Source organism: Telmatherina bonti, assembly GCF_933228915.1.
Source record: "Telmatherina bonti genome assembly, chromosome: 2".
Taxonomy (NCBI): Eukaryota; Metazoa; Chordata; class Actinopteri; order Atheriniformes; family Telmatherinidae; genus Telmatherina; species Telmatherina bonti.
In genome coordinates this window covers 28817146-28829190 of record NC_136620.1, presented here as the reverse complement: position 1 = coordinate 28829190, position 12045 = coordinate 28817146, and the positions used below count along the sequence as shown (strand labels likewise).

At 39.4% G+C, this 12045-nt stretch overlaps 2 protein-coding genes across 2 annotated transcripts; both read right to left on the bottom strand.

The window, feature by feature from the left end:
- Positions 1-1280: 1280 nt before the first annotated feature.
- On the bottom strand, positions 1281-5649 carry lctlb (lactase-like b; the record flags this gene model as incomplete). Its single annotated transcript, XM_079248657.1, has 13 exons — positions 5553-5649; positions 5278-5438; positions 5107-5194; positions 4907-5016; positions 4691-4819; positions 3927-4022; positions 3793-3847; positions 3542-3703; positions 3175-3458; positions 2951-3077; positions 2662-2861; positions 2518-2581; positions 1281-1396 (listed from the first exon to the last, which is right to left on the bottom strand). Exons 1-13 carry the CDS (start codon positions 5638-5640, stop codon positions 1281-1283), a joined length of 1680 nt encoding a protein of 559 aa, XP_079104783.1. The 5' UTR covers positions 5641-5649.
- A 1220-nt stretch (positions 5650-6869) lies between these two features.
- Positions 6870-9068, bottom strand: snapc5 (small nuclear RNA activating complex, polypeptide 5). The gene is made up of 4 exons (XM_079255175.1): positions 8928-9068; positions 8424-8545; positions 8266-8346; positions 6870-7454 (listed from the first exon to the last, which is right to left on the bottom strand). The coding sequence occupies exons 2-4, from the start codon at positions 8511-8513 to the stop codon at positions 7263-7265; spliced, it is 363 nt and encodes a 120-aa protein (XP_079111301.1). The 5' UTR covers positions 8514-8545; positions 8928-9068; the 3' UTR covers positions 6870-7262.
- Between the last annotated feature and the right edge of the window lie 2977 nt (positions 9069-12045).

The window sequence follows — 12045 nt, the reverse complement described above, 5'->3', positions numbered from 1 at the left end:
CAGACAAGCTTTGCATACGTCTGTGAATACACACCGATTTGAATCAGGTGTGTTGCAAGTGGGACACTTGGAATACCTGCAGGACACTGGTCCTCAAAGACCTGGATTGAGGATCCCTAAAGTACAGGGATCCCAGCATCATCCCCTGCCAGGTCTGTAAGAAAATTGCAGTGGTCTAAAAAAGCCTGGACCTGGTTTAAAAGATCAAATTTGACCAATTTTTCAAATGATTTCATCACCAGAGGTTAAAGCTACTGGTCTGAATCCATTCAGCTGTTTGGGAGAGCTGCACTTAGCCACAGGAACAATGACAGAGTCCTTCCACAGTTTGGGGACCTTCCTCTGCTTCAGTGACACATTAAATATATCCAGAAAAGCACTGCTGAGTTGCTCTGCACAGTTCCTTAACAGTTTTCCTGTGATGCCATCTGGTCCAGGACTCTTGTTCACTTTTCAGTTTTCAAACAGTAAAATTAAAGCATTTCTCTTCAGCCTAAGTTGGCCAGTAGACTCCCAGACTGGCCTCTCTGCTTTCATCTCTGTAGAACGGTGAGATTCACATCTTCAACTCATTCAGAGCTTCAGCCAGTTCTTTATTTGTGTTATGACTCCATCATCCGCTTGATTAAAAGCTGTATGCTTTTTCCTTAGTACCCTCTTAAGGTAGTTGTGACCCAAGATTTGTTATTCAGATTCTCCTTAACAACCTTCTTGATCACTGTGTCCTCACAAAAAAACAAGGTAACTGCACACTGTATCTGTTGATTCATCTAAGTTCAATATAGAGTTGAATATAGACCAGTCATGCATCCTTGTAACATGAAAATACTTTCTTTATCCCAAACTTTAATTTCTCTACTTCTCACTTTCTGCTTCTTATTAACATTATTACTGCTCAAGATAAAATCTTAAAGAAATTTGGAAAATGGTTTCTGCCAAACAACTCAGTTTTATCTCAATAGAAACACATGTTACAATAGATATATGGGATGTTTAAATGACAGTACTCCACCGCAGCATCCTAATAGGAACATATAATATGGTGCAGGTGTATTCACACTGTTTGGGTGTTTATAAGTTTAGTATTATAATCTAGACCAATGTTTTAACTGACACTGTATACACATCAAATTAATAAATTCTGTAATCGTTCAATTCATCTCATATAATGTGTTTATCTTCACACTTAATCCATAAAAGCAATAAGGCACTTTTGATGCCTGTGTGTACAGATTGTTTGCATGTATGTTGCTGTTTGTGATTGTAAACACGCACACTTTCTAGTTCCGCCTCCGCAGCAGGAACATAAGGAGGATGGCACTGAGCAAAATGGAGAGCGTGCACACAGTGGGAACCACGATCTCAGTTACCATCTCCATGTGGCTGGTCAAAGGGTCTGCAAAGCACACACAAACACACACTCATTATAAACTCGCTTGAATGATCTTGTATATAGTCCAGACTCTGAATCTAATAATGATGCTCAAGCACAGCACTCAAAGGGTTAATATTTCTCCCCTAAATCAAATAAAATTTGATCTGATTCATTGTGAGCACAAGGGAATCCTTACCATGTATAAGTCTTAGAATATTGGCAGCAGTACTCCGCTGTTCCTCTAATAAAGAAAGAGAGAATACTTAGAGTTGATTAACGATACTTTAACCCTTTGAGAACTGCATGCAAATGCAGGGAAATAACTCAGGAAGCAGTTTTAGCAAAGCAACTATCAAACTCCAATCTGCTCAAAATATTCTCTATCATAAGCCATCAGGAGGTGTGCCTCAACATGAATAAGTTTTGTTTCTAAATTCACCAGAGGTATACACTTATGTTTACTATCTGCGTACATTTATAACTCTGCTTCATGAAATACTGTGTAGGCAGAAAGTGCTCATTGCTTATCAGTTTATCTGTTTTTGTTGAAGCTGTGATGTCAAACAGGCAGGATTAACTTGGAGCATGCCAGCAAGATTCAACAGACTGCAAATGAAAACCTTTTTGCAAGAAGCTTGTTTTAAGATTTGTAGTGTTAAACTGCAGAAGCTTCAGCCTGTTAGAGACACTTTAAGTCACACAATGACAAAGCCACAGAAGAGAAAGCAGTTACATTGACTGAGAAATGTGTCCTCAAGTTCTAAACTTCATCATGCACTGGCCAAACCTTTGGCATTTCTGCATGTTCCTTGGATTTTCTTCTAGCTGGAGGGGCAAACAAAAAAGATACCACAGATGTTCTGTAAGAGTTTCTGGGGACCGGGTTTGTGTTTCCACCATTTTTCTTAAAATTAAATTTTTTTTTAATGTGTTCTTACATGTTTGAAGAACACGATAAATATCCAAGACAATTTATAATAATTATAATTTATACTTTGCAGTATTTTGCATTAGCTATGTTTAATAGTACATATTTATATGTGTATAGATCTTTGGGTCTGAATCTTAATTTGTTTACCCCAGCTAGCAGTTTACCTCTTGTTTTTGACAAACTTCATTTGGGATGTTAAAGACAAACTGACCTGCAGCCAATAGCTGATTGCTAGAAGAGCACGTCTCAACAGCTTTCCTCCTCCAGTTTTCAACCTGTTGATGTTCACAAAACAGTTACAAATAGAGACCTTTTCACTGGGCGCAGTGAGACGGGACTTTGAAATGCCTCTCACCTCTCTTTGATTGGGAAAGCCGTTGGAGCTGATGATGCGTTTGTAAAACTGAACAGAGGCTTTTGGATACCGAGGCTTGTTTTTGTTTCTGAAGTCCACATAGTACAAACCAAATCTCTCAGAGTAACCCTCATCCCACTCAAACTTGTCCAACAAGGACCAGGCAGTGTAGCCTTTCACATTGACTCCATCCTTGATAGCTGAGTGATACAGAGAGAAGAGGAAGGTGTGATTAGACTTTGAGGAGAATTGCATGTCTTCTTTTTTTTTCTACAGCAAACTTGTTCACCTTTCAGCAACTCATTGATGTAGTCTTTGTAATACTGTATTCTCCACTCATCACACAGTTCTGTGCATAACATCTTCTCAGAAACTCCATTCTCAGTCACATAAATCATTGGGTTTCCATACTGAGTCTAGAAGGGGAAACAAAGCCGTGTAATTGAAGCAGCTTGCCAAAGTCATTTCGGGTGCAGCTTAAATCTTGACGTTTATACCGACAAATTTTGTCACCTTGACAAAGTTTAGCAGACGTCTGAATCCCCAGGGAACAGAGTAGAGCCACTCTGATCCAGGATCAGGCCACCGGGGGTCAACCAGCTCAGCCAGGTCGCGGTCGGTGAAGTAGCTGCTGCTGCTGCTGCTGCTGCCTGATGGGTTGTTTCTCTGGGTTATGTAACGAGTGGTAAAATGGCCGATACCAAGAAAATCACAGGTCCCCTTTATGTAGCTTTTTTCTTGTGGGGAAAATGTGGGCAGCCGAGACGTTCCCAGTCCCTGCTGAGCACTCTTCCTTCCTAAACACATAGTTACAAACAGCAAATAGGTACTTAGGCAAATATTAACACCATTAGTTATAAGTGTTGACGATGTAACGTACCAACAAAGTCTTTCATTACTTGAGGGTAGTCCCCATGGAAGATCGGTGTTGCAAACCAGCCCAGGTAGAACTGGACATATCTCTCAGCTGCTTCAATGTCTTTCTGGTTGCTGATGTCCACTGGCTCCCCCCAGTCTCCCGACAGAGAGATGCCAACTTGTCCTGCAGATTTGGACAACAGATTTCAGCAGTCAAACGCATTTATTGGTAAAAGTTTAGCCATTGTGTATTTATTTACACATTTAATTTACCTTTCTGTTTTCCCCTCCATTGTGTATCATAGGAATGCCAAACCTTTGCATGTGCCTACATGGAAAAATATTTACATCGCAGTTGAAGAAATGTCCCCAAACTTAGGTGTGATTAAACTTTTTTAGCGTCCTACCTTAATTATGTGATGTGCAGCTCGGTATGCACCCGTCCCTCTTAGCCTCAGTCCAGGAGCATGTTCACCTGTCTCATAGCCCTCGACTGCTACAGACTGGGTATGAAGTGGATCAAATTATACATTTGGGAGTTTGCATCGCAGGTCGGTGTTACCGGCGGTCTTTTCCTTTGTGTAAGTTTGTATATACACTCACAGAAATGTGAATACTCATTAAGTGGAATTATTCTCCCACAGAAAACCCAGCTCATAAAGGGTCTTCAATGCATCATTGGCAGCATGATTATCTACCTTTCACTGAATTTTAACTCTACAAATAAGCAGTCAGAGTAAACTGTAGGGCATCTTTAACAGACAGCAGCAAAAGCAAGCATTTTGGATAAAAGGTGTCAACCAGTACTCAAGAAGTTTATATATAAAATATTAAAATATCTCTTGTTGTGAACCTGAAGCAAAATTCTGAATCTGTAAATTTCATGGTGTAAGAGCTAATTTAATCTTAAACCTTTATAGGGCACTCATTGAAATACCTTGAAATTAGAAATTTTAACCTAAAATTGTCCTTCTGGTATGTACCAAGACCTCCATTCTGGTGTTCAAAAAGAAAAAGTTTCATGCTGACGATGAATGAAAATGAAGTGATCAAAAATAGTCACTTGCCCTATAAAGGGTTAACATGGTTGTCTTCACTATGACTTATAAAAAAAATAAAAAAAAAAAAACCTAAATAACAAGGAGGAGATAAATGATGACTGTGAACATACCCATGGATTATTGAATGTGATCCAGTACTTTACTCGGCTTCCAAATCTCTCAAAGCACAAGTTAGCAAATTCATTGAAATGATTCACTATGCTTATATTCTGCCAGCCGCCATACTTCTCTTGTAAAACCTGGAGAGGCAAACAAGACAGTATTTTATTATAAAAACCACCTAGATTAAAGTTGGAGTGGTCAATAATAATAATAATCCCACCAACCTGTGGAAGATCCCAGTGATACAGTGTAACAATGGGAGTGATTTGGTTCTCCAAAAGGTGGTCAATCAGCTGATCATAGTACAGTATTCCCTTTTCATTTATATGGTCAGCTGCAAAAGAGCGTAGATAATTACTTGCAAATGAAATCAACTATGACGGGTTAGCTTCCAATAAGTATTGAATTAGCCTCTGATACTCACACTTGATGCCAGTGGGAATGATTCTGGGCCAGGAGATGGAGAAGCGATAGTGGTTAAGTTTCATCTCATTCATCAAAGAAACATCATCCTGAACAAAACATACACAGTGAGGTGAAAACTTTATATTTTTGTGTCAACTCCTGCTGTCTGGATAGTTTTCAGACACTGCACCTTGATTTTGTAGTAGCCCTCACAGGAAGAATCTCCTGTCTCATTTAGTTGGATTTTGCCTTTCTTGTGACTGAACACATCCCAGATGCTCAGTCCTTTTCCATCTTTGTCCCAGGCTCCTTCTGTTTGATAGGCTGAACTTCCGGCACCCCATGAAAATCCTAAGAAATACAAAAATATCAGTAATAAAAAAAAAGCATACTTGACACAAGTTCTACATTGTTAAAAAGAATTTAACATTTTTCTCAATGAACCAAAGAGCAAGTGTTGAATACCAGCTGGAAAAGTGCCATAATAGAAGGAGCCGTGGTTGTTCTTTGCCCAGTCGAAGTCCTCAGTCGCAGACAGACACAGCACCAACATAAGCACATGGCACACACTGACCACACAGCGGGGCAGCATGGTACTCCTCAGCCTGCAGCACAGTTGCTGACTCGTTCTGCTCTGGTCCCTCACTGATGTCTGAACATTTAAAAAAACCATCAACATCCACATTTAATAACAACAAAATCATATACGTTACATCCAAGCCTATTAACCAAGATGCTTGCAAACAGAGTAGCCTTGAAACAAAAAAAAGGTGAATAATGTTGAATAAACTGTCATCAATTTCTGGAAGCATCCAGAGTGGTGGGCTGTGGGAAGTCCCATGTCCCAAATGCTTCTTTTCAAACTCAATGAAGTGCAAGCTCATCGTGCTGAGGCAGACAGATCCTATACAAACTGTGGTTTTACCTCTGTAAGCAAAGCTAATGCCAGAGCTGTAGATATATTTACAGTCCACAATCACAAGACAATGGACGACTGTTATAAGTAAACAGAAAATTATGATTTTGAAAACAAAATCATTGAACAAAAACTAATTTTATTTGCTGCTTAATGTTTTGTGTCCAAAATTCTTCTACAAAAAACTTTGTATCTTTCATTCTCTTCAGCAACTACAGTCTTATAGATTGTTAAACATGCTGTTTTGTAAGTAATGAGACCTTTAAATAAGAAATATGACAAAAGCATGAAAACACAACCTTCGAACTATAACATTCCTACAGTTAAATACAAATTTTTAGTTGCTTCTCTCATATATGTAATTTCCTGTTATTTTCAGTAGTCATCCTGCAAATACCTTTAAATGACTTCTGTCAAATTCAGAACAAACTTATCCATTACCTGTAAACTTTATGATGAATGCATATGCCACAAGCTTGCAAGCTGAGCCCAAGTCCGTAGGGGAACCGGAGCTCTCCTGGAGCAGCACAGCATGCAAAAAGCTGTATATATCTAATGCAGCAGTCTCTATTGTATACTCCCTGTTGTAGCACCACCCTTCTCCAGAGCTGTCCCTGCTGTTAGTGTTAAAGCTGGCCTTATTGTGAGGCTCACTGTATTGTTTTAACTGTTTAGAAAATGCTGAATGGATTTCTAGTGGAAAGTGTTTGCACTGCATTACCTATTTGCTTGGGTCAGATTGGGACAAGACTTAATATTGCCCTAATTGAATACAACATCTGAAAACAGTATTGTGTTTGGAAAAGCATGCTAGAAAAAAGGTTATACGAGCATTGATGTGGAACAAAGTCAAGTGAAACGTGTACAAAACATTTATTTTGTGCTTGTCATTTCTAATACATTACATACATATTATCCGCTCATATGGCCCAGCCATACATTTCAGAAACATTTCAACATTGGATTTTTTTTATTTTCTAAGGTCAACTATTTCTCACCTTCCAAACTCCATAATGCACAATATGTTCAGAAAACTACTTTAACACCTGAAAACACTTTTTCCACGTGGTATCAGTGACTTTTTCTACTAAATTTGACACATGAGGCAAATAGAGGGTATTGCTAGCACCCCACATAATTACACTAACTGTTACTCACTCCATTCAAATAACTTTAAACCATAATACAAATAAAACGTGTTTGTTTACTCAGAAATCACACTTCTCTTCATTAGTGCAAATCCAGATAGTCCAACATTTTCAGTAATCATCCTCCTCCTCCTCATCCTCCTCAGGCACAAGCCCAAGCTCGTCGTCATTCTCCTCATCATCATCATCTTCCTCCTCCTCTTCCTCATCCTCTTCTTCCTCTTCCATTTCATAATCTACAGCTGCATTAAGACAGAGTTTGGTTCGATTGATCTCACTCTCATCATCAAGATTAACTGGAACCTGAGTGAATGAAAATAAAAGCAGAGTACACAAACTCATGTGAATTGAAACTTTACAACCTTCTTACATGTTACTACACAGTAGTGTGAATGCAGTCAGAGTGAGAGTGTTCAGCAGATGATGACACAATAATATCTTCGCATGCACAAGTAAAATGACTCAGCAGCAAATATGTAGTATAATGTAGACATGTATGAAGTATACATAATTTACATAATGTAGATAAGCAGATTGTATGATAAAGGAAAAAAAAATTTTTTTGTAGCGCAACAACAGTCAAATTCAGATAAGTAACAAGGCTAGTTTTCTAACTAAAACAAAGTAAACCATGATATCACATAATTAATTTAGTCTTGAGGTTACTGAATAGACCAAGCAAGTTTCCACAGGCCTCTACCTCCGAGTACAGCCAAATACTGCACAATAAAGCACTGGCCAATTGTTCAATCACTGCCTCAACATAAACCTAACCCTGCAACTTTTAGAGGCAACCCTTGTCCAAGACACGTGAATCAAATAACTGAATTGCTTCTACTACGTGTCATCAAGCTCTGCAGTGGCCTGGTAATGGGACATTAAGTTCATTCAGCTGTTTTGGACAAGAGTTGCACCTAAAAGTTTCAGGGTGGTAGGTCTCAATAACTGAACTTGGGTACCCTTGATTTAGTGTAACTTGGTATTGTTGTGCACCTAAAAATGTTTTGTGTACAGGTTTTCAGGCTTATAACATGACAATGCCATATAACCATATAAAATAAACCATCCCTGCGGGGTCATGTCCCATCACTCTCTGTCATGTACAGTGATTTACCTCAGCTTCTAAGGACGAGCGTTGGGAGTCTTCTCCCTCTGTTTGAGCATTAATGATAGACTTCAAGGCCCCTTCTTCAAACTGAAATACAACGAGGACACGATATAAACCACAATCCTGAGAGCAAACACTCTTAAATGATGAACTCACTCACTCACCTTTAATCGGTTCAGCTGGTCTTGTAACATGACCTTGATTTTGAGGAGAGTCTCCTCTTCTTTCTTCAACTCCTGCAATCGGCTGTGCATGTTTACGCCCACAGTAGGACCATTCCTCGATGCTAAGAGGAAGAGAGAAATATAGCAATCAGTACTATGCCTTGTTGTCTGTTTCTTTTACACAAAGTTTCCTGCCAATATGGTTACACCTTAAGCTAAAGGACGTTTGTTAACTCGTACCAATCTGACTCCTGTGCCATGTTTTGAAATGTCAATGTACAAGATGGCATATCCGCCAGGTACCAGGAGCTATAAGAGTAATTCTGACATGTCACGAACATATTGTTGCTTTGTTATTTAAAGTACAACCAAATACAAACTGATACAGAAAACAAAATGAGCAGAAATACTGTTATAAATAGTAGCTAGCTGCTAAGACAATAATGTAATCACAATACCGACAGTTTAATTCACCACATAGAGACCGTACACCAAGACATTTACCTCTGTTAAATGCTTTTTTGCCTACAGATCCATATCAAAATTTAATATAGGTGATAAGCGGAATAACCCTCAAAGTCTTTGTTTTTAATAATAGAAACGGATGTTTTCAGCTACAACTACAGGCTACTTGCTAAAGTTTGCTTCCTGTGATGGCTATGCCATCATTTCCGGGAGAAGTGCGCTTTCAAGGACTGTCGGAAAGTGGAACCCTTGACTTTCGAGTTGAACACAAGAGAGTTTTTGGGATTTAGCACCGTGAGAAAAAAAAGAGCAATCACATGTCTACCAACTGCAGTACTTCACGGATATTTCTCTACTATAACTGGAAATTATCAGTGAACTTTATTTGAATGGATATGTGTTTTTAGAGCTCCGTCGACTACTCATTTAAATATACAGAAAGACAAGTCGTGAGTTTTGCTTATATGTGCCACTGCTTTCTCTATGCCTTCATGGTCATCTTTAAAAAAAGAACTGAAGTCGGTGTATGACAAGAATGTTAATGTGTTTCTTGAATTACTGAAATACGACCTCGCGATTAGTCGTAAAAGCAGCTTTGACAGCAGTACTCTGTTGGAAATGGCGACATCTGGTGGTAACTCTCTTGTAAATCCCGATTTATTGTTGGTGGTGATTATTTTATTACTCTGTGAATTATGCGAACGTCTCAGACACTGAGAAAACTTTGTAGTGTTTATATCTATATGAATAAACTGCAGTCGTTTATTAAGACGGTCATGAATTAGCCGACATATCATATCCATAACTATAACTGCAACAATTAATTGTCGGTTGTGGGCCGTCATTGGCCATCCCTCCTCCCGAAGAAAGGTTTGAAGTGGCAGGTGTCAACTTTACGGCGTCAGGAAGCCTAATTTGTAACACATGTAGTTCATGGTGTCAGTCTCCCTTATAAAACACAGAGGTCACCCTGATGGAGGGCAAAGCAAGGAGTGCTGGCTGCCTCACCAGACTAAGCTTGGTGTAAATTTGCCTGGCATGACTCCTAATAATAGTTTTATTACAGGAGAGGGAAGACATAAAGCGAGTGACATTTATGGATCGCAGATTTGCACATTTGTTCAATGAATAATTTTGTCATTATACCAAATATATATGCGCGTGCTGCCATTGCAGTACAAAGTACCCCAGTGTTAAAGGTAGGCCCCAAATGTTTAGCCAAGAATCTGACCTACCCCACAAGCAAATATTCCACAGTGTTGAATATTACCTACAATGCATTCAGGTTCCTCTGAATCATCCAAACCCCCACTACATCAAAAAGAAGCAAGTGAAGTAGATAACAAATTCAGTGGGAACTAAAATAAATCGCAGATGGAACCTATTGATGTGTATGAGATCTGAAAGGGCTCTTAATCAGTCTTCAAAAATGTTTGAAGAGCCCATTAGGCCCTTTATAGGGTTTCTTCACTAAGTCCATCCAGATGTGCGCCATGATAATCACACAGCATGCAGGCATGACTGGAGACTAATAATGAAGCCCAGACAATTCAGGGAACACATATATCTGTGTAAATCCATGAGAATAGGAATGCTGAGGGATTCAGTTTCCTCACATCCCCCCTAGTGTTTGTGTTTTCTAAATTTGTTTTGTGTCTTTTTTTTTAAACAGTTGAGATTATAATGTTGGGGATAAAGGTGATCAGGATGCAACATCGCCAAAGTCATTAATGTTTTGAGGATTCTGGATGCCTATGAAGTTGCATAATGCATGCGTGTATATGGATGCACTAGAGCAATAGCTACTCTTAGAATAAAAATTCCATAACCACAATATGTTCATATTGTTTTCTCAATTTTTAATATTTTTCCTAATGGCTCATGTTTAAAAATATCCTAATGACACATCCGGTCTGGATCAAACAATTTCCCCTCCCACAATATTACATTTAGACACTATGTTGTGTTGTGTGTGCTTCAGGCAAGAAGCAGATGCTGTCCAGCAACAACACAACACCACCGAAGACCCAACGGCTCTGCAAGATAACATGCAATGGTGCAACTTCTGAAAAGACAGGTGAATGTCTACATGTTTATTTCTGATTCACAACTCTGCTGTGTGCTTTAATCAGCAAACTACATCGGCACAATGTTGCCATTGCAGTACACTTTGCAGTGTAATCCCTGAATTCATTAACTGAAACATAATGGAGACATTAAATAGCTCAGATGAATTAGAGTAACAAAATTACACCAGGCTTTGATAACAAACTTGCCACAATTAAATGGAATGAATGCCAATAATACCAAAGATTTTGTGTACTCTGCAATGAAAAAGTTATTTAGTAATGTTTCTGTTGTTGCTTTTACTGTTTTGCTGCTGATTGTAACATACCAGACCTTGTAAATATTGGAATTCATTGACTTTATCTTGGCCATCTAATGGATTCCTTTACTCTTCACTACAGTACTTTATATTTGCTATGTTTCGGTATGTATCCACTTACTGAAACATTACTGGTTTGTGAGGTATGCATATCAAAAGCCTTGGGAGGCAGAAACTGGATCTGTTTGTCAGCGTAGTGGGGACCTGAAGGATTTGGGGGTCAGATGAAAAGACGCTCTAGGGCGTGTGGCCCGATATCGCAGCTGCCAGCATCCCAGCACAGACATTAGAGAGGCCCCACTGTGACACGAGGGTTTTCCTGGAGCCAGTCTCGACAGCCTGGAGGTGGCTCACACTGGTCAGTTATCACTGAGCTCCTTGAGCAAGGCAGTTGTTTTCCTCTTGTCATTATGCAGACAGTTTTGTGGCTACATTACAATTTCTCCCCAGCCAAAGCCATCCCTGGCAGGGCTTCAATCTTGTGGTGAGGCTTTGGTGGCAGCTGAGGCTGCAGCTCAGCCTCTGTACATGCTGCTGTGAACGGTGGTCTGCTATGCTTTTACAGCATTTGAAGGTGCTCTCACCATTTGTGGAATGCAGTGCCGCACACTATGGACAAGGGGCCTTCCAGAAGGGATGAGAGGAAAGGGGTGGTGAAACTAGAGAAAAGAAAAAGGAGGGGATGTGGGGTAACTGTTGAACAAAGCCATCAGGAAATTATGACTCACTTATTAAGTGAGACAGTAAACCACATAAGGTCTAAGACAAGCC

What these genes read in the sequence shown, in the direction of transcription:
- snapc5 (XM_079255175.1), bottom strand. Translation starts at nt 8,513, where the DNA reads ATGCACAGCCGATTGCAGGAGTTGAAGAAAGAAGAGGAGACTCTCCTC. An exon ending in ACCAGCTGAACCGATTAAAG is followed by an intron (nt 8,347 to 8,423) that starts GTGAGTGAGTGA and finishes GTTGTATTTCAG; the next exon opens with TTTGAAGAAGGGGCCTTGAA. An exon ending in GCTCGTCCTTAGAAGCTGAG is followed by an intron (nt 7,455 to 8,265) that starts GTAAATCACTGT and finishes TCATTCACTCAG; the next exon opens with GTTCCAGTTAATCTTGATGA.